General features: G+C 46.0%; 1 protein-coding gene across 7 annotated transcripts in view; it reads left to right on the top strand.

The window, feature by feature from the left end:
- The window catches only part of vac14 (vac14 homolog (S. cerevisiae)), a 449,264-nt gene that overhangs the window by 92,074 nt on the left and 330,776 nt on the right, over window positions 1-26,414 (top strand). For all 7 annotated transcript variants that reach the window (XM_041191735.1, XM_041191734.1, XM_041191731.1 and 4 more), the window contains exons 11-12: window positions 8,112-8,166; window positions 18,314-18,458. In XM_041191735.1, the coding sequence (XP_041047669.1) occupies window positions 8,112-8,166; window positions 18,314-18,458 (200 nt within the window). The remainder of the gene's footprint in view (window positions 1-8,111; window positions 8,167-18,313; window positions 18,459-26,414) is intronic.

The raw sequence follows: 26,414 nt of genomic DNA, 5'->3' as shown, positions 1-26,414 counted from the left end.
AGGTACAGGAAGTGTTCAACATATTACAGAGTCTCTCCTTCGACATAAGTGGGAGGTGGAATATTTAGCTGACCAGGTGTGGGTTGATGTGAGTTTTGTTTTGGCAATATTCAAGGACAGATCGAGTCTCTCATATGTAGAATTGAAGATCAAGAATGGATTCTAAGTTTGGTGCAGAGTGGGCAATGACACTGCAATCATCCACAAACTGTGGAACATATATATCTATGGTGGTCAGTTAAGTTTTGGCATGGAGGTTAAAGGTGACTGAGGTTAAAGAGTTTTCCATCTAGGCAGTATTTAATACGCTAGAGGGCAGTTGATGTATGAAGTGAATCAAGTAGATTGTACATGGGGGCTATCACACAGCCTTGCTTGACTCCGGTCTGGATTTTGAATTTTGATTTCCCACCCAAGACAGTCCCGAGAAATTGAACAGACTGAAATTGTGGTCAAAAACTAGTATACTGCAGGTGCAGGAAATCTCAAATCAAAACATAAAATGCTGGAAATATTCAGGTTATGGCAGCACCTGTGGAGAAAAACAGAGTTAATGATTCAACTCTGTGACCTATTCATCGGAACTGGAAAGGTTAGAGATGGAATAAATGCAATAGCTTCCCATTTTCATCCTTCTCTATTTTGCCTGGTCCATCTGACTCTTCCCTTCCTTGACTTCTCTGCCTCGATTTCTGGCTATCAATTAAAATTCATTTTAAGCCTACTGACTCGGCCACCTCGACTACACTCCTCACAACCTGTCAGGATCCCATTCCATTCTCTCAATTCCTTTGGCTCTCTTGCATCTGTTTTGATGATCCAACCTTCCACAGCATTGCTTCTGAGATGTCTTTTTTTCTCAACCGAGGAGCCCCCCCATTGTGGTTGACAGGACCCTTGACTGTGTTCATCACATTTTTCCAACTTCTGCCCCCACCCCTTTCCCCTTCTTCCCAGAACCATGATAGGGTTCCCCATGCCCTGACCTTCCATCCCACAAGCCTCTGTGTTCAACAGATTTTTTGCCATTTCTGCCACCTCCAGCTTGATGACACCACCAAACACATCTTCTCCTCCCCTCCCCTTTCAGCATTCTAAAGGACCATTTTCTCCATAATACTCTGGTCCCTTCCTTGGTCACTCCCAACACTCCATCCCTTCCCATAGCACCTATCCATGCAAACGCACAGGATGTACCACCTGCCTTTTACGCCCCCTGTCACCATCCAAGGCCCCAAATACTCCATTCGGGTGAAGCAGCAATTTGCGTGTACTTTTTTCAATCTAGTATACTGTGTTCACAGCTCACAATGTGGTCTCCTGTACACTGGTAGACCAAATGCAGATTGGGTGACCACTTTGCAAAACGCTTCCTGTCTGCAGGCATGATCCTGAGCTTCCAGTGGCCTGTCATTTTAATTCTGCACCTTGTTCCGTCATGCTGACATTTCTGTTCTTGGCCTCCTGCACTGCTCCAGTGAGGCACAACTTGAGCTTCAGGAACAGCACCTCATATTTCAGTTAGTCACTTTAAATCCTTCTGGACAGAACATTAAGGTTCAACAATTTCAGAGAATAATATCTGCTCCATTTAGTTTCCTTTTCTTTGCTTGTTTTGGTTTTTTCTTTCAGGCAGCAGCACACCAACTCCAGGCACATCTTCTGTTTCTTGCTCCATCGCTTGGCTCTGGAAGACTAACTGATCTTTCGCCCTTTCACAGGTCTTTCTTTTGTCCTTGCCTCCCCTACCCTTTGCTCAAAATCTTTTACACTTCTAACTTTTTTCCCAGCTCTGAAAGGTGTTTTACCTGAAACATTAACTTTGTTTCTCTCTTCACAGGTGCTGCCTGACCTGCTGAGCGTTTCCAACATTTTCTGTCTTTACTTCTGAAACTGTGGTGGTTGAGTTAGGAGATGTATGCTTTTAATATGTATCTCTGTAAATAAAAACTAGGCTCTGGTTGTCCTTCACCACCTGTCTTCATTAGATTAAAACAAGAAAGTCCCACGTAGCTGGGCAATAGGGGACAGGCATTGGAGGAGATAGTCCCTCCAATTGAGTCAAAGGCTGCAGATAGGAGGAGAAGGATGAAGACAGACAGATCACCATTACCACAGACACACAGGATGTTTTTTATGACTTTGGGTCTGGCCCTTTCAGTGCTGTAGCAGGGATGGAAACCTGATTTGAAATATGGAGTTACAGGAAAGATGGGCTCAGATTTGGGAAGTGACAATACGATTGTGAGCTTTTGAGAGTAAAGGGAGATTGGAGATGAGAGGTTAATTTGTAAGGACAGACAGAAGGGAGTGGGGGGTACAGTGGTTGCTGGTGTTTAGAGACGTTGGATGATGATGATGTGGGGCTGCATTTGAGAAGAGGGAGCCATTTACAATACCAGATGGCTTGGGGACAGGAAAGGGGAATTGGCTGGTGAGCAGTATAATGGGAATGTGGTCAAAAGAGCAGGAGGTGGGTCTCATGGGCAAGATGGGCTCAGAGGGGGCATGGAGGTGATGAGAATGAAACTAGAGAAAGAAGGAAGTTGAGAGCAGGGGGTGGTGGGGTAAGAGCTGTGCTTTGGTGAAGGGTTGACTTTGTGGGCAAGGGAGTAGGGCTGGCAGAGGCAGCTGAATGGATGGGCTCAATCTTTGTGATGAGGTCCATGAGCTGCTGCTTCTTGAAACTGAGGGCTGAGAGGCAGGAAAAATGGTTCTGTCTAATACATGTACAAGAAATATTTTGCTTTTCTGTTTCCAAATTCTTCCCTGATCTCACTGAGCTTATCCGGTCAAGGCACACCCGCCAGAAAAGTCCCAGATTCAATTCCCAGGCTAAGGATCTCAGCCCAGAGATAGTTTGGATGCAGTGATTAGCCTTGGTGGCCTGAGCTAGGGAGGAGAAAAATTAGGCAGCATTCCTGCTGTTCAATGGTGTCCATTAATCCCCATTGCAGGGCCACAGGGGAAGACAGACTGTCCAGTCAAGTGGCTCACAGGCAAAGTTCCCACACACTGTGTGCTTGTAAAATCATATCTCTGCAAGGAACCAACATTTTCAACAAAATCCTTTCAAATAGAAGGTGGAAGATAATTGTTGAGGAAGAATATCTTTGTAATGAACTGGCAGTTTATGGGTTTGGTCTGAAGCTTGTGATTGAGGGTAGTTGTGACATGATTGAATACTTTGGAACTGAGCGGGACAGTAGTGACCATATTGGGTTTCTGGCAAGCATGATATCCTTCTGTACGTTGACCGATGAATGCTGACTTGTTAAATCTCAGGGGAGTTTCTGTCAGGTCTAACTGGCTTGTTAAACCTTGTAAATCTTTGTTGGGCATCTCTGGTTTGTTAAATCTCTTTTGGGTGATTCTGGCTTGTGTTCCTTACGTGAATTTTGGTAGCTCCTCAGGACTTGAATACACTGTAGTTTGTCAGATAAGTTCTTTGCGCGTAAGGTGAGTGCTGTTACTGCAGGTGATTGCAACACTTTTCATTCCGCCACAGGAGACGGCAATACCTTATCCCCAGCCAAGTAATTTCCTCCTAAAAAATCTACACTGTCAAAAGGCAAATTAGGAACAACACCCACAATTACAGAACTGTTAATTAAGCCACATTTTATATTAACTCTACCCAAAGGAATGGATAAACAATTTCCATCAGTACCCCATGGCATTTTTTGATGTGATGAATTTCCTGGCATGAAAGTCCTGTTACCTACTAACATCAATAACTGGGCTGGTCCTGTACTTTTTGAATAAAAATTGTCTTCTCTGCCTTGCCTGACAAGAATGAGGGCATCTCTATAGCTTTCTATTGTTCAACTCATCCTCTTGGTCACTATGGGGGAGATTCCCTGCTTGTTGTGAACTTTACCAATCAGGCCATTTTCATCACCTGGGAGAATACCTCTTGACTGAACAAACGTGGCAGACTTGTTTAGCTTCAATATTCAGCCTTCTCGTGTCCTTTCTCTTGACAAAAGTGGCATGTTAGTCCCCTTGAACTAAACCTGTCCTCTAAACCTTCACTTTTACTAACCTGAGGCCTGGGTCTTTATCTTTTCCACCTTTCTCAGCAGAGCATGCCTTCTGATCATCATCAACCTTCTTCTCAGTCTAGTGCCTCTGGAAGGTTCCAAAGTTGGGTTACTAATCATCTTATGAGTTAACTCGCAATTCCCTCGCCATTACTGAGGCTCCGCTTATTTTATGAACTTTATGGTCTTCCAGATGAGAACTTAATCCCAATCAGACCCAATTTTGGAATTCCTCCACCAACGTCATTGCTCTAAGGTTATAAAAATTCTGATCCACCGTCATCAACCTACATCACCAATCAAATTCCATTTCCTATTCCTTAGCAGCTTCTACATAGGTCTGGCCTGTTCTCTTTCTCAAATTTCTAAATTTCTGCTTGTAGGCCTCTGGCGCCAACTGTTTAGTGTTGAGTACAGTAGTGTTTACTTCCTACTAATCATAATAGTGCTTTGCTGAAAGAGATGAGTATACTTCCAAAGCCTCCCCTACCAAAACATCTTTGACATTGAGCAAAAATTCCTTGTGAAATCAAAATTCAGAAGCGTTCCCTGAGTCAGCGTCACTTCTCTTCATCAACTTAAGTTCATGTAATCGGAACTCATGCTCCATTTCAAGCTTTTCTATCTCTCATCTTTCCCTCTCCCTCTCTCTTTTTCTGATTTCTTTCCTCCCTTGCTTCCTTAGCTTTATTTCTTTTTCAATTCTGGCTTATTCAATCACTACTAGAACTGGTCTTTTCTCCCTTGAGCCCCAGGTGTCTTCAAGGTGTCTTCAGTCAGTTCTTCAAGGATCCTGCTTCTTTTCACTCCTGATCTTGCATTATTCTCCACATGCCCTGCTACAACCTGTAAATTAACCTTTGTTAACTGTTGCACTACCATATTTCTCTTTCCAAAAATGCCTGAGCATTAAAAGTAGCCATGTTGACTTTTCACCTGAATACAGCAAAAGTAAATGTAAAATAGTGTTTGTTTAAACACTGGAGATTTCCAGTGAACCTGTTTCAGTCTAACCCAGATCAGATGATCCTGGACGAGGCCCCAGTTTTGTTATAACACCCGTGGGAATCCATAAGCTAAAAGAACCAAATTTACTGAACTACAACCAAATGAAGAAATTTACTGAACAATATTTCACTTTTTGTAACATTGATTCTGATTCATGTTAAAGAAAATGTAAATTAGCCATAAACAAGTAAATCATGATCGTTACAAACTATAAATTACATTTGGAATACCGGATACTACGAAGACACAAATCTTATAGTGAATCCGAACATCTCATCTCCCATTTCCTCTATTCTTGTATCTGGCAAATGTCCTGTGTATGTTAACTCCCTGTTGGTACTGCTTCCAGGTCAAGGCTCACCAGGTCTCATGGACCAGTATTTGTTATTATTCAAAGATTACAATAAAACCCTTAAATGTCCTTTTCAAACATTTTTAAAAACAATCACAGATTCGCCAAATGTGTTAAAGTAATTTCAGATTTCTCTTACTGTTGCTGCTTAAGTGTTATTGGCCATCACACTTCACACACTTCCAGGGCAGTCACAGCATGATGTTAGATACAGAGTAAAGCTCGCTCTACGCTGTCCTCATCAAACACTCCCTTGACATGTACACCAAGGGTTAGATGCAGAGTAAAGCTCCCTCTACACTGAGCCCATCAAACAGTGATCACTGTTTAAAAATAGGGGTTGCCCATTTAAGACAGATGAGAATTTTATTCTGAGGGTTGTGAATCTTTGGAACTCTCTTCCACAAAAGGCTGTGGTCTTGAAATATTTTTAAGGCAGAGCTAGATAGATTCTTGATAAACAAGGGGGTGAAAGATTATTGAGGGTAGGCGAGAATGTGGAGCTGAGGTTACAATCAGGTGATATTGAATGGCGGAGCAGGCTCAAGTGGCTTACTCCTGCTCCCAATTCATTTGTTCTATACTTTCCCATCAAACACTGCCAGGACAGGTACAACTAGGATTAGATGCAGAGTTAACATTCTGCTCCTTCCCTTCTTCCCTTGCTACCAACTGTGTGCCTCAGCTCCACAACAGCAACTTGAATTTATTTAGTGACCTTAAAGCGGTGAAGCATTGCAGTAAGCTTCATAGGAGTATTATCAAATAATATTTGAAACCAACTCACATAAAGGGAGATGAGGACAGGTGAACGCAATAGGTTTGAAGGAGCATTGTAAGGAGGAAGGGGAGATGCTGTGGGAATTTGGGGCCTAGACATCTGAAGTTGCAGCCACAGACGGTGGAAAAATGAAAATCGTGAATGAAGAAGAGCCCAGAATTGGAGCAGCGCAGAAATCTCAGGGGGTTGTTGGACTGGAAGAGATAACAGCAATAGGGATGGGCGCGAGACCTTGGAGGAAATTTTAAAATAAGGATGAGAATTTTAGAAAATCATGGGGTTCCTGGACTGGGAGCAAATGCAAGTTAGTGAATGCAGAAGTGATGGGAGAATGGAGCTTGGTGCACATTAAGTCACACTGTATAATTATGGAAGGACCTTTACTGACCACTTGAGGTTGGTCATTAATAGTGGATTGATCTCCTTGAGTTGTTGCTGTACAGAATTGCATGTACATTGTGTAATTTAACCATGTGTGCTTTGCTGTGAGATTGACTAGAATTGGAATAAAATGTATTTCCAAAAGATCCTGTGTGAGGTTGGTCAGATTCATGTAGCTTTGTGACTTATTGCAGTTTCTAATTGTTTTTAATTTGAATTGCTAATGGCCTCCTTTTAGGTGACCCATTTCCTTTGATAGTCGCACTTACTGATTTTACATAGCTCAGTGGTGTCTGAGGTTGCTTAGCAGCTCCCCTATAGGTGCAGTGGCTTGGCGTCCAGCTGACCTTTACCCTAATCCTGCAGTGTGTTAGCTGACCTCAGTTGAGGTTACAGTGCGGCTACCACAGTTAGCTCACAACTAGGGAGGGAACAAATCAACCTGACCTCCAGATCTTGGGCTGCGTGCAACAAACCTTGGAATTAACTACAATTTACTCTCCTGTCTGGTGCAGTAGCCTATTACCAGGGACACGTGTCGAGATTGGTCATCTCACCAGCACAAGGCAATGAAGAGTTGGCAGTTGAGGGAGGAGGAAATAAATTCCTACCATCCCTTCCTAATTATAAAGTAATGCAGCCAGTCAGCAGTCTGAAAAGGTTGAATTGATCTCTGCCAGGTAGAAAAATCTATTAGTGATTGTGTGTTGGACTGGCACAGGATCTGAATGGGTTTAACCTATGTTTTGGGTACAATTATATCGCACAGAAGGCAGCCGTTCAACCCATCATACCTGTGACAGCTCTTTGCAAGATCAATCCAATTAATCCCATCTCACTGTCTTTACTCAGTGCGCTGCAAATGTTTCCTTTCCACATACCAGTATTTATCAAATTCTTTTTTGAAAGTTAGTGTTGACTCTGCTTCCACATCAGGTTCAGGCAGTGCATTTTAGATCATCATAACCCATTTAACTCATTTGAAGTAAAACATTTTCCTCATCTCCCATCTGATTCTTTTGGCAATTATCTTAAATCTGTTCTCTGGTTACTGACCCATCTGCCAATGGAAGCAGTTTCTCCTCTGTTAACACTCTAAACCTTCATTGCTCTAAGGAGAACAACCCAAGCTTCTCCAGCCTCACCTCATAATTAATGTCCCTTACCCTGGTACCATTGTGGGGATTTTCCCTGCACCGTCTCCAAGGCCTCTCACCTTCCATAATATGTAGTGTATACATTTCTGTCTCCAGTCATTCAATGGTCCACATTCTCCCAGCTGTCCCAATCCCTGAATGTTATGTTATTTACCATTACTGTAGAGGACCCTATTAACAGGATTTGGAACTGGAAACTGGCTGAAAGCAGTACAGTCGGAAGATGGTGATCACACTTAGTAGCGCAGTCTAAATTGAAGCCTAAATTGCCTCACTGCATGTGAATGAAAGACCAAACACTAACGGGAGGGTAAGAATCAGCTGGGCGTTCAGCATTTTAAATGCAACACAAAGAATGAAGTTTAAAATGTAATTCCTCCCCTTTCCAGAGTCGAACATGTCCCAGGACTTGAACACCAGCAACAACACTGGCGTGTGTGTCACGTGAGTACTGAGATCATCTCACTCCCTTTCAATTTAGAACTGCCCCTGGAGCCTAGTGGATAATTGTGTTGCATGGTGCAGAATTGAGCCGTGCAGATGAGGAAGCCCCCGGTTTGTTCCGCAGGCTGTATTGACATCAGCCTCCAGCTGATATTGGCCTCCGTCTCGATGCCCAGTCTGTTCTGATATCGGCCTCCGGCTCGACGCCCAGTCTGTACTAATATCGGCCTCCGGCTCGATCCCCAGTGTGTACTGATATCGGCCTTCAGCTCGACGCCCAGTCTGTACTGATATCGGCCTCCGGCTCGTTCCCCAGTCTGTACTGATATCGGCCTCCGGCTCGACACCCAGTCTGTACTGATATCGGCCTCTGGCTCGACGCCCAGTCTGTACTGATATCGGCCTCTGGCTCGACGCCCAGTCTGTACTGATATCAGCCTCTGGCTCGATGCCCAGTCTGTACTGATATCAGCCTCTGGCTCGATGCCCAGTCTGTACTGATATCGGCCTCCGGCTCGATCCCCAGTCTGTACTGATATCAGCCTCTGGCTCGTTCCCCAGTCTGTATTGATATAGGCCTCCGGCTCAATCCCCAGTCTGTATCAGCTTCCAGCTCGACGTCCAGTCTGTACTGATATTGGCCTCCAGTTCGATGCCCAGTCTTTACTCATATTGGTCTCGGGCTCGATCCCCAGTCTGTACTGATATCGGCCTCTGGCTCGACAGCCAGTCTGTACTGATATCGGCCTCTGGCTTGTGCCCCAGTCTGTACTGACATGGGCCACTGGCGCGACGCCCAGTCTGTCCTGATATTGGCCTCTGGCTCGATTCCCTGCCGGTACTGATGTCGGCCTCCAGCTCGATGCCCAGTCTGTGCTGATATTGGCCTCCGGCTCGATGCCCAGTCTGTATTATATCGGCCTCCGGCTTGATGCCCAGTCTGTACTGATATAGGCCTCTGGCTCGTTTCCCAGTCTGTACTGATATTGGCTTCCGGCTCGAAGCCCAGTTTGTGTTGATATTGGCCTCCGGCTCGATCCTCAGTCTCTATTGATATTGGCCTCCGGCTCGATCCTCAGTCTGTACTGATATCGGCCTCCGGCTCGATCCCCAGACTGTACTGATATCGGCCTCCGGCTCGATGCCCAGTCTCTATTGATATCGGCCTCCGGCTTGATGCCCAGTCTGTACTGATATCGGCCTCTGCCTCGGCGCCCAGTTTGTGCTGGTATCGGCCTCCGGCTGATCCCCAGTCTGTACTGGTATCGGCCTCAGTTCGATCCCCAGTCTGTATGAGCCTCCGGCTCGACGCCCAGTCTGTACTGATATCGGCCTCTGCCTCGGCGCCCAGTTTGTACTGATATCGGCCTCAGGCTGATCCCCAGACTGTACTGATATCGGCCTCCAGCTCGATCCCTAGCCTGTACTGATATCGGTCTCCGGCTCGATCTCGAGTCTGTGCTGATATCAGCCTCCGGCTCAATCTCCAGTCTGTATCAGCTTCCGGCTCGACTCCCAGTCTGTACTGATATTGGTCTCTGGCTCGATCCCTAGTCTGTACTGATATCAGCTTCCGGCTCGACACCCAGTCTGTACTGATATCAGCTTCTGGCTTGTTCCCCAGTCTGTACTGATATGAGCCTGCAGCTCGACGCCCAGTCTGTCCTGATATCGGCCTCCGGCAAGATGCCCAGCCGGTACTGATATCGGCCTCTGGTTTGACCCCCAGTCAGTATCAGCCTCCGGCTCAACGCTCAGTCTGTACTGATATCGGCCTCCGGCTCGATGCCCAGTCTGTGCTGATATCAGCCTCCGGCTCGACGCCCAGTCTGTGCTGATATCGGCTTCCGGCTCGACGCCCAGTCTGTGCTAATATCGGCCTCCGGCTCAATGTCCAGTCTGTGCTGATATCAGCCTCCGGCTCAATGCCCAGTCTGTGCTGATATCGGCCTCCGGCTCGATGCCCAGTCTGTGCTGATATCAGCCTCCGGCTCAATGCCCAGTCTGTGCTGATATCGGCCTCCGGCTCGATGCCCAGTCTGTGCTGATATCGGCCTCCGGCTCGATGCCCAGTCTGTGCTGATATCGGCCTCCGGCTCGATGCCCAGTCTGTGCTGATATCGGCCTCCGGCTCGATGCCCAGTCTGTGCTGATATCGGCCTCCGGCTCGATGCCCAGTCTGTGCTGATATCGGCCTCCGGCTCGATGCCCAGTCTGTGCTGATATCGGCCTCTGGTTTGTTCCCCAGTCTGTACTGACATGGGCCTGCGGCTTGACGCCCAGTCTGTACTGATATCGGCCTCCGGCTCGATGCCCAGTCTGTGCTGATATCAGCCTCTGGCTTGTTCCCCAGTCTGTACTGATATGGGCCTGCGGCTCGACGCCCAGTCTGTACTGATATCGGCCTCCGGCTCGACGCCCAGTCTGTCCTGATATTGGCCTCCGGCAAGATGCCCAGCCAGTACTGATATCGTCCTCTGGTTCGATCCCCAGTCAGTATCAGCCTCCGGCTCGATGCCCAGTCTGTACTGATATCGGCCTCCAGCTCGACGCCCAGTCTGTACTGATATCGGCTTCCGGCTCGACGCCCAGTCTGTACTGATATCGGCTTCCGGCTCGACGCCCAGTCTGTACTGATATCGGCTTCCGGCTCGACGCCCAGTCTGTACTGATAACGTCCTCCGGCTCGTCGCCCAGTCTGTACTGATATCGGCCTCCGGCTCGTCACCCAGTCTGTCCTGATATTGGCCTCTGGCTTATTCACCAGTCTGTACTGATACCGGCCTCCGGCTCGACGCCCAGACTGTACTGATATCGGCCTCCGGCTCGACGCCCAGTCTGTACTGATATCGGCCTCCGGCTCGACGCTCAGTCTGTCCTGATATTGGCCTCTGGCTTATTCACCAGTCTGTACTGATATCGGCCTCCGGCTCGACGCCCAGTCTGTACTGATATTGGCTTCCGGCTCGACACCCAGTCTGTACTGATATCGGCCTCCGGCTCGACGTCCAATCTGTACTGATATCGGCCTCCGGCTCGACGTCCAGTCTGTACTGATATCGGCTTCCGGCTCGACGTCCAGTCTGTACTGATATCGGCTTCCGGCTCGACGTCCAGTCTGTACTGATATCGGCTTCCGGCTCATTGCCCAGTCTGTACTGATATCGGCCTCCGGCTCGACGTCCAGTCTGTACTGATATCGGCCTCCGGCTCGACGTCCAGTCTGTACTGATATCGGCCTCCGGCTCGACGTCCAGTCTGTACTGATATCGGCCTCCGGCTCGACGTCCAGTCTGTACTGATATCGGCTTCCAGCTCGACCCCCAGTCTGTACTGATATTGGCCTCCGGCTTGGCGCTCAGTGTGTACTGATATTGGCCTCCGGCTCGACGCCCAGTCTCTACTGATATTGGCCTCCGGTTCGACGCCCAGTCTGTACTGATATCGGCCTCCGGCTAGACGCCAAGTCTATGCCAGCCTCCGGCTCCATGCCCAGTCTGTATTGATATCGTCCTTCGGCTTGATGTCCTGTCTGTTTCAGCCTCCGGCTCGATGCCTGTACTGATATCAGCCTCCGGTTCATTCCCCAGCTCGTAGCAGCCTCCAGTAGTACTGATATCGGCCTCCGGCTCGATTCCCAGTCTCTGCTGATATTGGAATCCGGCTTAATCCCCAGCCTGTGCTGATATCAGCCTCCAGCTCGATACCCAATCTGTATCAGGTTCTAGTTCAATCTCTGCCCTGTACTATACTGATATCAGCCTCAGGCTTGACTCCCAGTCTGTACTGATGTTCCCCTGAATGTTAGTTAATGAACAATTTGTCTGTCTGGCCCTGGGCTACAGCTTCTGGTTGTTGTCTGGTAACCCCTGCCTCAGTGTGGAAATTGGATGAGATTAATCCTGCTCCCAGTCAAATAAGCTGTTGGTGCATTCTGTCAGGGCTGGTAGGTGGTTTGGTCACTTGCACCTAGAGAGCATTTGGTGCTTCTGGACCTGCACGTCAGCATGTGGCAGCTGGGTGCTGGCAGGCAGCAGGTACCCCCTGGGTGTTAAATGTGTATTTTTGAAAATCATTACCTCACTTGCGAATAGCTAACTGGAATTTCAGATATTGTGTTTCACAAGCTTGCACCAAAGGGCTGTTCCCCAACCTCTGTCAATGATACTGTAACCAGATGCCAGTGACTGATTATTTTTCATGGATTTACTTTCCCCCTCTCCCTCTTGCTCGCTCTCACCTGCCCCTATCCAAGTGATTCAGTGACACATGAAATTGTGCCCTGCAAGTCCTCTTCCTTCTTCCCAATGTTGTCTGTGATGCCATGCTAATTCTTTCTCAGTTTGAGGAAGTTTGGCGCCCTTTCATCTTTGCATATTCGATTTCGAAGAACTGTAGACTTTTGCAGCACAGAACAACTCCATTTGACATGCCCCCCAACCCCCAACTCCCTCATCCCAGTCACCTTGAGACCTTCCAGTTACACAGAGTGGGAAGGCGATGACATAATAGGGACCCAGGGTAATGCTCTGGGGACCCAGCTTTGAATCCCTCTACAGTAGATGGTGAAATTTGAATTCAATAAAAGTCTGGAATTAAAAGTCTGATGATGACCATGAAGCCATTGTTGATTGTCGTAAAAACCCATCTGGTTCACTAATGTCCTTTAAGGAAGGAAGGAAATCTGCTGTCCTTACTTGTTCTGGCCTACATGTGACTCCCTACATTTGACTGTTAAATGCCCTCTGAAATGGCCTAGCAAGCCACTCGGTTGAAACAAACTGCTAAAAAGGCTCAAAGGAATGAAACCGGACTGACCACCCGGCATCGACCTAGGCACTGGAAACATCAACGGCACACTCAGCCCTGTTGACCCTGCAAAGACCTCCTCACTAACATCTGGGGGCTCATGTCAAAATTGGGAGAGCTGCCTCACAGACTAGTCGTACTCACGGAATCATACCTTACGGCCAATGTCCCAGACAGCACCATCAACAGCAGAGGTAGCAGCACAGTGGTGTACAACCGGGACGGAGTTGCCCTGGGAGTCCTCAACATGGATTCTGGATCCCATGAAGCCTCATGGCATCAGGTCAAACATGAGCAAAGGAACCTCTTGCTGATTACCAGGTACTATCCCCCACAGCTGATGAATCAGTACTCCTCCATGTTGAACAGTACTTGGACGAAGCACAAGGGATGGCAAGGGTGCAGAATGTACTCTGGGTGGGGAACTTCAATGTCCATCACCAAGTGTAGCACCACTACAGACCTAGCTGGTTGAGTCTTCAAGGACATAGCTGCTAGACTGGATCTGTGGCAGGTGGTGAGGGAACCAACAAGAGGGACAACATACTTGATCTTATCCTCACCAATCTGCCTGCCGCAGATGCATCTGTACATGACAGTTTCAGTAGGAGTGACCACCTCACAGTCCTCGTGGAGATGAAGTTGATGATACCCTCCATCGTGTTGTGTCGCATTACCACCATGCTAAATGGAATAAATTTCGAACAGATCTAGCAACTCAAGACTGGGCAACCATGAGGCGCTGTGGGCCATCAGCAGCAGCAGAATTGTACTCGATAACAATCTATAACCTTGTGGCCTGGCATATCCCTCAATTTACCATTACCATCAAGCCAGGGCATCAACCCTGGTTCAATGAAGAGTGCAGGAGGGAATGCCAGGAGCAGCACCAGGCATACCTAAAAATCAGATGTCAACCTGTTGAAGCTACAACTTGCATGCCATACACCATAAGCAGCACGTGATGGACAGCACTAAGGGATTCCACAACCAATGGCTCAGATCTAAGCTCTGCAGTCCTGACACATGCGTGAATGATGATGGACGATTAAACAGCACACTGGAGAAGGAAGCTCCACAAATATTCCCATCCTCAATGATGGGGGAGCTCAGCACATCAGTGCAAAAGACAAGGCTGAAACATTTGCAACAGTCTTTAGCCAGAAGTGCCTAGTGGATGATCCATCTTGGCCTCATCTGGAGGTCCCCAGCATCTTAGATTCCAGTCTTCAGCAAATTCGATTCACTCCACGTGATATCAAGAAATGGCTGAAAGCACTGGATACACTAAGAGCCCTGACAATATCCCAGCAATACTACTGAAAACTCGTGCTCCAAAACTTGCCGCACCCCCTAGCCAACCTGTTCCAGTACAGCTTCAACACTGGCAGCTACCTGGCAACATGGAAAATTGCCCAAGTATGTCCTGTACACACAAAGCTGGACAAATGCAAACTGACCCATCAGTCTACTCTCGATCATCAGTAAAGTAATGGAAGGGGTCATCAACAGTACTATCAAGCAGCAGTTGCTTAGCAATAACCTGCTCACTGATGCTCAGCTTGGGTTCCGCCAGGGTCACTCCGCTCCTGACCTCAGTACAGCCTTGATTCAGACATGGACAAAAGAGCAGAGCTGAACTCCAGAGTTGAGGTGCGGGTGACTGCCCTTGACATAAAGACAGCATTTAACAGAGTGTAGCATCAAGGAGCCCTAGCAAAACTGGGGTCAATGGGAATCGGAGGGGGAAAACACTCTGCCGGTTGGAGTCATACCTAGCACAAAGGAAGATGGTTGTGGTTGTTGGAGGTCAATCCTCTCAGTTCCAGGACATCACTGCAGGAGTTCCTCAGGGTAGTGTCCTAAGCCTGATCATCTTCAGCTGCTTCATCAATGACCTTCCCTCCATCATAAGGTCAGAAGTGGGGATGTTCACTGATGATTGCAGAATGTTCACCATTTGTGACTCCTCAGATACTGAAGCAGTCCATGTCCAAATGCAGCAAGACCTTGACAATTTCCAGGCTTGGGCTGACGTGGCAAGTAACATTTTGTGCCACACAAGTGCCAGACAATGACCAGCTCCAACTAGAGAGAATCTGACCATCGACCCTTGACATTCAATGGCATTACTATGGCTGAATCCCCCACTATCAACATCCTAGGGTTATCATGGATCAGAAACTAAACTGGACCAGCCATATAAATACTGTGGCTACACAAGCAGGTCAGAGGCTAGGAATCCTGCAGTGAGTAACTCACCTCCTGACTCTCCACTTGCCTGGATGAGTGCAGCTCCAACAACACTCGAGAAGCTTGCCACCATCCAGAACAAAGCAGCCCGCTTGATTGGCAAACATCCACTCCCTCCATCACTGATACACAGTGGCAGTCATGTATACCATCTACAAGATGCATTGCAGGAACTCACCAAGCCTCCTTCGACAGCCACATTCCAAACACATGGAATACCACTATCTGGAAGCTCCCCACCAAGCCACTAACAATCCTGACTTGGAAACATATCACCGTTACTTCACTGTTGCTGGGACAAAATCCTGGAACTCCCTCCTTTACAGCACTGCTGGTGTACTTGAACTGCTGCAGTCCATGTGGTGTAAGAAGGCAGCTCACCACCACCACCTCAAGGGCAATTAGGGATGGGCAATAAATGCTGGATTAGTCAGCAATGCTCATGTCCTAAGAACAAATAAATCACCTCTGTTTATAACCTCCTATGCAATCTCCATTCCTTCTCCTAAGCATGTACTTATCCTGTGCATGTGTGAAAAAGTTAATTAACACACTGTCTTGTCACCTTTAACTGGGAGTCTGTTCCACATACCCTCTGTTCTATCGAGCGTGGAGGAGTTTCACCCGTGTTCCTGGCTGAGGTTTAACAATTGCACTCCATGTCCTCTCGTGCTGGGGATATCGTCTTGTTTAAATACTCTTGCTTCCACCTACCTGGCCATCCCCTCTGCCTGTCAGTCCTAAATCATGGCCCTCTTCAATTTCATTTATCGCAAAATTTTAAGAAATTCAACCGAGTGTCAGCTCTGAACTTAAATTTGCAAGTTCTTTGGCATTGCTCATAAGCCTTTGCAAATCAACAATGCACCAGGCTTCAGTGAATTAGTATTTCCTGTCCCCCTCCCAACACAAAGTATTATGTTTAGAATTCATCTTTACTGAAAATAATTCAGCAGAAGCTTGTGGTACAGAGTATCCATTCTACCTCAGGTCTGTTGAACATTTCCAGCCTCTACTGTGCTGTCTGTGCAGAAAGGCTCCCAGGCTCTTAGCCTAATAATTTTGGTAGTGTTGAGTGCTCCTCACCTGCAGGTGTCTCAGCCATTGGCAACACCAAAGATAAAATTAGCAGTTTTTGATTGGTGGCCTTGAGTGAATGTGGCAGGTTTATCATGGGTTTATCAGAGGTTTTTTGAAATTCCTTACGGTGGGAGTGGGATGCACGTGATCAGTTTAGGAACAACCGATTTCCACTCCGCTGTAATCAGTATTGTAATGCAGAAAACAAGGCAACCAATTTTCACGCAAAAATTCCCACAAACAGCAATGTGATAATGAGAAGATAATGTGCTTTTCAGTGATATTAATTGAGGGATAAAGATCGATTGGGAGAACTCCCCTGTTCTTCGAAATAGTGCCATGGGACCTATTACGTCTACCCGAGAGGGCCAATGGGGTTTAATGTCTCACCTGAAAGATGGCACCTTTGACAGTATAGCACTGGCTCAGTAGTGTACTGGAGTGCCAGCCTAGATTGTGTTTAAATTTCTAGAGGAAGATTTGAACTCATGATTCAGAAATGAGAGCACTGCTAAGTGAGCTATGGCTGACAGATTAGGGAGTGTAGTCAGGCATGTTGATTAACTGTCTGATTACAAGGACAAATTTCCCCAGTGAGGGCATTGGCCTTTGACTCAGATGCCACTTTTATGAGTGCAGTGCCCTCAACAAGATTAAATAAGTTGCTTATTTCCTCGAACAGACCATAATTCGTGTCATGATGCATTCAGCAGGACTGAGCCAGAGGAGCAGCTTGTGGCTGTGTTACTGTGCACAAGCGAATGCAAGTCTCAGCAAGACCAGAATCAGCTCGATCTCACTCCATAGTATCAATATTTGAACAGTTAAAGATGAATAATCATTTCTCTACTGAGATATTGATGATACAAATCTCAGCTTGAAGCTTTGGTGGTATATAATAACACCCCACATCTGTTGATGACACATTAGACTCTCTTTCCGAATGGTGAAAGGATGAATAGAATCTATTTTAGTCGTCATCATTAAAGGAAAATGCTGAATGATTTAACTATGCTGTCTGTTAATTCAGGCTCCTTTCCTTTCCTTACTATTCTTAACTAGAGGCTAGTGATTGATCTGCTTCTTACCTTTTACAATGAACTGCCAGGGACTGGATGCTAGGATGGGGAGTGGGGTGCAGGAGTAGGATTCCCTTTATCATTTTACTTTCTTGCCTCCTTCCCTGTCTCAATTAGCTCAGTGGTATTGTTAGTATTTTGGCTCCTTTGGCACACTCAGTAAACTGTCCCCAATGTCTGATCTGGTCTCCTGGCCATAGGGAGTTTACATTGCTGTTGGTATCTATGATCCTACAACTATAAATGTACAGCCAGACGTACAGCTATGTATAAATATTTAGCCTTGCAGCGGTCTTTATTTCACCCTTTATCACCCTCATGATTACAGCGCAGTCTAGATCAGTTCACACATCATTCGAGTAGAACATCCCAACTTAGTTTCATTAAAGGCTTGATTCAGGGTAATGCCTTCCTTCAGGATTCAACTCTGTCTATAGCATGGTGCTCCCATTTTTTTTTACTGTATCCTGCTTTTCTCATTCCCGAAGGCACAGACCCTCATCCTGTCCTCCCGAAGGCACAGACCCTCGCCTGCACCCTTTGGCAGGTGCTGACCCTCGCTCCGCCTATGCCCTCAGGCAGGTGCTGACCCTCGCCCCACCCGCCTGAAGAGACTGATTTTGAGGCCATGTGAACCGAGGTCATAAGCAGACAGCTGACCTTGTTCCACACATTTTCTATAGCTGCTCTCGCTGACATCAGACAAGGCAGCAAACATGAAAAATAGATCCTGTACCCTTCCCAGTCTGTAGCTCACTGACTAATCTTTGTGATCTTGACTGAGTGTGGATTAGGATCTCATAGTTGTCAGGTGGTCATGGTCTGATATGGTATCGTTCCTATTAGTTTGCAGCTGATTTTTACTCATTTCCTAGCCCTACCCTTTTTTTAATGCTCATTGATAAACCTGCTTGTTACTTGTGCAGGATAGACCGTTCTCAGGAGGCTCTTGACTTAGACGGAATCGTGCTGGTGCTTGATCGGCATCTTCATGACACGGTTACAGGGATGATGACGAGAATTGCCGTCTTAAAGTGGTTGTATCACCTCTATATCAAAACTCCCAGGAAGGTAAGAGCCATAGGTAAAATACAGCTTAGCTCCAGCTGTGTATGACTTGGTCGCCAGTTCTGTGTTAGCACTGTAAGCCCTATATTGCATTTATGTAACACCTGAAATGTAATCAAATGTCCCAATGTGCTTTACAGGGGTGTTATCAACCAAAACTTCAGCCTTATAAGCAGATGTTAGATCACATGTTCAAAAGCTTGGTCAGAGGATGGATTTAAGCGTATTAAAATAGGAATGGGAGGTGGAAAGTTTTAAATAGCGTGTTGCAGAATTTAGGGTCTCAATATCTGGAGGCACAGCCACCAATGGTGGAGCGTTTAAAACTGTAGACTGGTCAAGAGGCCAGATTTGGATGAGTGCCGATATTTTGAAGGGTAGTCAGGCTGGAGGAAGCTACAGAGATAAGGAGGAGTGAGGCTGTGGATGGATTTGAAAGTAAGGATGAGAACCTTAAAATCGAAGCATTGCTCAACCAGAAGCCAGTGTAGGTCAGTGAGCACAGGAATGAACTGGACTTGGTTTGAGTTAGGGACAGGCAGCAGACTTTTGAATGAGCTGAAGTTAAGAGTGGGAAAGATGGGAATCTGACCAGGATTGTGTTGATTACTCGAGTCTAGAGTTGACAGAGGGATGGATGAGTGTTTCGACAGCAGATGAGCTGAGGCCTCCAACAACCACAACCATCCTCCATTGTGTTCGGTATGACTTCAGCCAGTGGAGCATTTTCCCCCCCGATTCCCGTTGGCTTCAATTTTGTTAAGGCTCCTTGATGCCTCATTCGATCAAATTCTGACCTGATGTCAAGGGCAGTCACTTTCACCTCACCCCTAGTATACAGCTCTCATGTCCATATTTAGACCAAGGCTGTAATGAGGTCAGGAGCTGAATGAACCTGGCAGAACCCAAATTGAGTATCAGTGAGGAGGTTATTGCTGAGTCACTGTCGTCTGATAGCACTGTCAACGACAGCTTCCATCACTTTGCTGATGATTGAGAGTAGACCGGGACGGTAATTGGCTGATTGAATTTGTCCTACTTTTTGTGGACAGGACATACCTGGGAAATTTTCTGCATTGTTGGGTAGGTGCCAGTGTTGTAGGTGTACTGGAACAGCTTGGCTAGGGGCATGGCCAGTTGGAGCATAAGTTTTTATTGCCTACATCTAGAATGTTGTCAGGTCCCATATGTAGCCTTTGCCATATTCAGTGCCACCTCCTGTTTCTTGATATCATGTGGAGTGAATTGAATTGGCTGAAGATTGGCATCTGTGATGCTGGGGATATTGGGAGGAAGCTGAGATGGATCATCCAATCTTCCCTTCTGGCTGAAAATGTTGGCAAATGCTTCAGCCTCAGCTTTTGCACTGATGCGTTTAGCCTGCCCTTCACTGAGGATGGTGATATTTGTGGAGTCGCCTCCTCCCGTTAGTGGTTTAGTTGTCCGTCACCATTCACTACTGAAAGTAGCAGGACTATGGAGCTTTGATCTGAGCCGTTGGTTGTGGGATTGCTTTGTCTTTTGCTTGCTGCTTCTGTTGTTTAGTATGCATGCAGTCCTGTGTTGTAGCTTCTCACTCCTTCTCAAACCCGGATTGATCCCCTGGCTTGATAGTAATGATAGAGAAGAATATGCTCAGCTAATGGATGTCCAGTTGAGCTGATAGATCCCATTTTTCACAGTGGTAGTGCCATATAATAATGAGGGGGGTGGTAGGTAGTGGTGGTGGTATCCTCCAATGAAGATGGAACTTCATCTCCACAAGGACTGTGTGGTGATTACTCCTACCAAAGCTGTCAGGGACAGATGCACTTATGACAGGTAGGTTTGTGAGGACGAGGTAATGTAGGTTTTTTCCTCTTGTTGGTTCCCTGACCACCTGCCACAGTCCCAGTCTGGCAGATATATCCTTCAGTTTGGTCAGCACTGGTGTTACTGAGCCACTGAAGTTCCCCACCCATAGTACATTCTGTGCACTCGCTGTCTTTTGTGTTTCCTCCAGGTGATGTTCAACATGGAGGAGTACTGATTCATCAGCTGAGGTGCGGGGTGGGGAGAGGTGGTGGCGCTTTTTTTTCTTTCATGGGATGTGAGTGCTGCTGGTAAGGCCAGTATTTGTTGCTTACCCCTTTTATAAAAAAAAAAGGATGAAGGTGGCATTCAACAGGAAATTTCTTTGCTCACCTATGACATAATACCATGAGATTTCATGGGTCTAGAGTCGATGTTGAGGACTTCCAGGACCACTCCCTCCTAACTGTAACCATTGTGTTGTCACGTCTGATGGGTCTGCCCTGCCGGTGTGACGGGACATACATAAGGATGGTGATGGTGGTGTTTGGGACATTCTCTGTAAGGTATTTTTCCGTGTGTATGACTACAATGAGTAGTCCGTGGGACAGCTCTCCCAATTTTGGCACAAGTCCCCAAATATTAGCTAGAAGGACTTTGCAGGGCCGAGTGGACAAAGTGTGCCTTTGTTATTTCTGTTATTTAGGTCGATGCCGGGCAGTTCATCCAGTTTATTATTCTGCCCGCTTTTCTGGAATGGTTTGGTACAACTGAGTGACTTGTCAAGCCATTTCAGGAGGCATTTAAGAGTAACCACGTTGCTGTGGACCTGGAGTCACATGTTAGGACAGATACTGATGAAGACAGCAGATTTCCTTTCCTAAAGGATATTAGTGAACCAGATGGGTTTTACGATAATTGAATAGTTTCATGGTCATAATTACAGAGTCCAGATTTATTAATTTAACTTGGAATTCCTTAACTCGAGTCTCTGGATTACGAGCCCAGTAACCTTACCACTGCACTACTGTTAACTGGTTAGTAATCTTGCTGCTGCATGTTGAATTTTACTGTGTGTTAATTGCCTGCCTATATAACAGTGACTTCACTTCAGAGAGTAATAAAACATTCTGGGGGTGTCCTGCTGACTTAATAAGCTGCAATATGAATGCAAGTTAATTCTTATAACACAGAAGGAAGGGAAACTGTGAAATCATAAAATAAGACCCCTTAGAAAGCACCTTCTAAACCCGCAACCATTATCATCTAGAGGGACAAGGGCAGCAAATAGATGGGAACACCACCACCTGTAATTTCCCCTCCAAGTCACTCACCATCCTACTTGGAAATATATCGCCGTTCCTTCACTACCGCTGGGTCAAAATCCTGAAACTCCCTTCCTAACAGCACTGTGTACCTACACCACATGGACTGCAGCGGTTCAAGAAGGCATCTCACCACCACCTTCCCAAGGGCAACTAGGGATGGGCAATAAATGCTGGCCCAGCCAGCAAAGCCCACGTCCTGTGAATGAATAAAAAAAACTTACAAGGGATTTACTTATGATCTCCCCAGGACTCTGCCATGTCAAGAGGTTATTGGTGGTGTGGGTGCCTCAGTGGCTAATGTCTGCGGTCCAACTGGAGTGGGAGGCGAGATGTGTTGGGATTAGTTCAACTGGTAGATAAATTTGTTTGTATTGGCTAGGTCAATGTCTGTAAAAGATTGAAAAAACACCATTTAACTTCCTTGTAAATGCTGTTTGTGTTTATATGCACGAGGCTGAGGCTAGAGTGCGTATAGTAAAGATTAGCAGTGGGTGATAGGAGCTGAGGTGTTTCGGATAAGAAGAGAACATTAGATTGAAGTCTGGTCTTGGGTAAGACTTTGCTTAAGTGACAGAATCATAGAAGGCTTACAGCACAGGAGGAGGTCATATGGCCCATCGAGTCTGTGCTGACTCTCCACAAGAGCGATCGAGCAAGTCCCATTCCCCTGCTTTTTCCTTGTAGGGTTGATTCCCTCTCCAGTGATCCTTAGTGAAAAGTTGACTTGTGTGATGGATGGGGCACAAAATTGGACTGTACGGTGAAGCATCATAAAGTGGAATGGTAGCTTACTGACCCTCACTTGTGCTGCAAGAATGGATAGATGCTGAAGTGCTACTTGTGTGGGTGTAACTGCACCTCAGCAGCATTCCGCACTTTCAGAACAAGAGAGATGGAGAGAAGGTTGGGAGGGCTGAACAATATATCCTGCCTGTTCTTGAGCCAGATTGCTGCAATGGCTTCAGAATTAAGTTGCACGTTGGCAGAAAGACAAGTGGTGAATGTAATGCTTTCACTGAATCGTGAGTCACTGACAGCGATCCTTAGAAAAGCCCATGATCAAGTAATTCTGTAAAAGGGCATCATATGCAAAACCAACCTGTGGTAGTAGATCCCAATACCAATCACTCTTCCTGAATTAATCTCCATCAGACTGTCAGAGGACCAGCTAAGTAGAGACATAGTTATAATAATGCTGTGATGTAGCTTTTAGGAGTATCGATGGGGAAATCCTCCCATTCAATGCTGAATAAAGGCATTTTCTTGTATTTACCTTCCTTGCTTGAGGGGCTGAATGGCCTACTCCTGCTCCTAAGTGGGAATTCAGACTGATTTTTTTATTGCCCCCCTTTTAACCCAAAGGCACCAATGCCATTTGTGTTGGCAATATAGTGAGGTGTTCCGTGTAGATGCTGGGCTGAAACCTTGCTATGTAACATCGGATACATTCCCTGTTTTCAACTTGTTCCACAGGGCTCTTCCTAAAAGGCTGTGAGTGCTTCAAACCCTTACTTTGGTAATTGGGTAAATGCTCATTGGCTGCTAGAGAAGGCAAGCACAACATAATATCTCCAGCTTCCCCAGAAGTTTGGCGGCTCAGCATCCTGAGTTTATAAGACCATAAGACATAGGAGCAGAAATTAGGCCATTCAGCCCATCGATTCTGCTCCGCCATTCAATCATGGCTGATAAGTTTCTCAACCCCTTTCTCCCGCCTTCTCCCCATAACCTTTGATCCCCTTACCAATCAAGAATGATGTAATCATAAACTTGTTCTTCATACGTTTCAGAGTTCGTCAATAGTAGTTAACAGAAACAGTGTTTTTCTCCCCCACACCCCCCCAGCCCCCACCTGTAACCATATGTTAAACCATTCAGGAGCCAGTCCAAGGCACAAACCACCCATCATTTAGCACAGGCTTTGCAGTCTCACTTAGGTGACTAAGATGGCTGGTGTTGGGAGTGGGAGTGTGGCACTGGGAGTTTAGGCACCTTGGTCGAGGCAAGTGGAAGGAGTGTTGTGCTTCTGTCTGGTTCAATATTTGTCAGATTCCAATGCTAAAATAGGCAGAAGGAAGTGGGAAAATATTAAAATCCAGGGTCAGATACCTTCAATTCAAACCCAAACTTGATATGAAATGTTTGAGATTTTCATGCAGCTCATTGTTCGAATCTGGAATGCTTGTAAGAAGATGCTAGCATCAGAATCCATAATCAACTTCTAAGGGGGAAGAAGATAAATATTTACAAGAATTTAAAGAAAGAAAGCCTGTTTATATAGTGCCTTTCATGACCTCAGGACATCCCAAAGTGCTTTACAGCCAAGTGAAGTATTTAAAGTGTCATCACAGTTGTAATGTTGGTAATACTGCAGCTAATTGTGCACAAATATCAGTGAGGTAATGGCCAAATAATCTGGTTTGGTGATGATGGTTCACTCCCACAGTGCTGCATAGTGTGCCAGCCTGGAATATTTGCCTCTGGAGAGGGTCTCAAACCCATGACCTTCTGACGCAGAGATCAGCGTGCTACCTCTGACATGGAGAAAGAGCAGAGGAATAGAGCGAAGTGAAGTGCTCCAAACAGATACATCATTCTCTGCAGTAAACTTCCATGATTCTCAATGAATTGATTATATTTTTTCAGTCTCTGCTTCCATTCTGCATTTTGTTGCTGCTAACAGTGGAGCTTCCTCAAACAGGGTCTTTATACCCCATCATTTAGTCTGATTTGCATGCAGCAATGTACTCCTGATGTGGGCCTCTTGCAGGTTCCACTATTGCAGAGACATTAAAACTGTTCAGCTAGCTGAGCCCAGTGAGCCAGAGCTGGCATAAAAGCCCCCTGCTCTCATAACTGGCGCAACAACTCATATGCCTGAACAGTGCTGTTTAAGGAAATTAAGTTTCTAAAAATAAAACCAAATTAAGTCACATCTATAAATGCCTTTTCTTTGGATTTAACTCCCTTTGGATTGTATGAGAGATGTGGATTTGTTTTTTTATTCGTTGTTACCTTCCATCCTGCTCCTGTTTTCTAAATAACCGAAGCAAGCAACAGGAATTAATTGCAGACTTCATAAATTCCTTTATCCTGTACTTGTTTTCCAACAGGATGTTATGCCAAGTTTTTATAAAACACAGGTTAGGCCCCAGCAGGAGTATAGTGTGCTGTTCTGGATACCAAAGCCTTCGAAAGGGTGCAGAGAAGATTTACTCAAATGGTACAAGGGATGAAGCATTTCAGTTATGTGAAAAGACTGGAGAAGCTGGGGTTGATCTTGGGGCAGAGGAGTTAAAGGGAGATTTTGATTTAGCTGTTCAAAATCATGAAGGGTTCTGATATGGTAAATAAAGAGGAATAGTTTCCAATGGCAGAAGGGTCAGTAACCAGAGGGCACAACTTGGAAGGTAATTGGCAAAAGAGCCAGAGGGAAAATGAGCAGTTTTTTTACACAGTGAGGTGTGATCTGGAATGAAGTGTCTGAAAGGATGGTGGAAGCAGATTCAGTAATTACCTTAAAAAAAAATAGATAAATACCTGAAGGGCAGACATTTGGGAGGGAGCAGAGGAATGAGACTAATTGCTACCTCTTTCAACGAATCAGCAGAGGTGTGATGGGCTGAATGGCCTCCTATTTTATAAGGTTCTATGATATCTATACATTTCCTCTGCCGTTTTCCTGATGTTTCTACTGTCAACCCTGTCCATCTGAGCAAGGGCCTTGTACAGTTTAATTCAAGGTGAAGTTATCTTTGCTTTGTCCAGGCTAAAGTTCTTCTCATTTCCTGTGTTTGTGGTAATAATTGAAAGTAGGTTAAGTTTTGTGATCTGTTTCAGTTCCTGTCAGGTCTGAGGATGAGTTTCACTCTCCTTGCTGCTTTCTCTGCTGGGACTTATTGATCCAGGTCAAAATAACAGCACCAGATTGATGGATGTGGCAGGGGTATGATCTGCCCAACCATCCCTCCCCACTTCCCTTCAGGGACAGTGAGTTACCTGGACACTTGACTACAAATGCCATTAGATTTTTAGACCTGCCCTGCGAACATCTCTTCCTCCCACAGGATCACCTTGACACAGTGACACCAGCTTTGAAGTTCCGGACAGTCACTTCTGATTCTGTCCTCCATCCACAGAATATCTCAGATTCTGATCAAAACCTGAAATCTTGCACCTCATCGTCACCACCAACTTGCATTGATATAGCTTCCTTTAACATAGTACTTGGATGATCTGTTTCTGATGGTGATGAATCAGAGAAGAATGTTGGTTAGGTTACCGTGCCGAGCACTCTGCATTTCTTTTGATTTGAGCCGTGGAATATTCTATATCCACCTGAGCTGGCAGACAGGGTCTCGGGTGGCCTCAGCTCAAAGACAATATGTCCAACAGTGCAGCACTCCCTCAGTACTGTACTGAAGTGTCAGCTTGAATTACTTGTCCTGGTCTGTAGTGGAACTTTGAACTCATAACTGGCTAATTCATAGGTAAGAGTGTTGCTCATTGGATCAAATTGATACATTATTCAAGTATCTTTGATGACTTCATTCATGTTAGAAGTGTCCAAAGCTTGAGGCTTTGTAGCTAATCAGTCCAACACACAAAGCAATTGCAAGGATCTGCTGTAATTGATGACATTCAGTCCCTCCATGCTTTACTGCCTTGTGACAAAGTGCAGCTTAATTAACCCAGAACTGGGTTATAAGTGAGATGTGTGTGCTCTGACTGAAGTGTCACAAAAACAGGGTAGAAACTATGCCAAAGATTGATTCCTCTGGAGAGCTGTCATTAACTAATAAAAGTGCATCCTTTTACAACATGTATCACAAGGTGCATC

Source organism: Carcharodon carcharias, chromosome 7 (assembly GCF_017639515.1).
Source record: "Carcharodon carcharias isolate sCarCar2 chromosome 7, sCarCar2.pri, whole genome shotgun sequence".
In the NCBI taxonomy this organism is placed as follows: domain Eukaryota; kingdom Metazoa; phylum Chordata; class Chondrichthyes; order Lamniformes; family Lamnidae; genus Carcharodon; species Carcharodon carcharias.
Note: the sequence above shows the minus strand (reverse complement) of the source record. Positions and strands in the feature narration are given on the sequence as shown.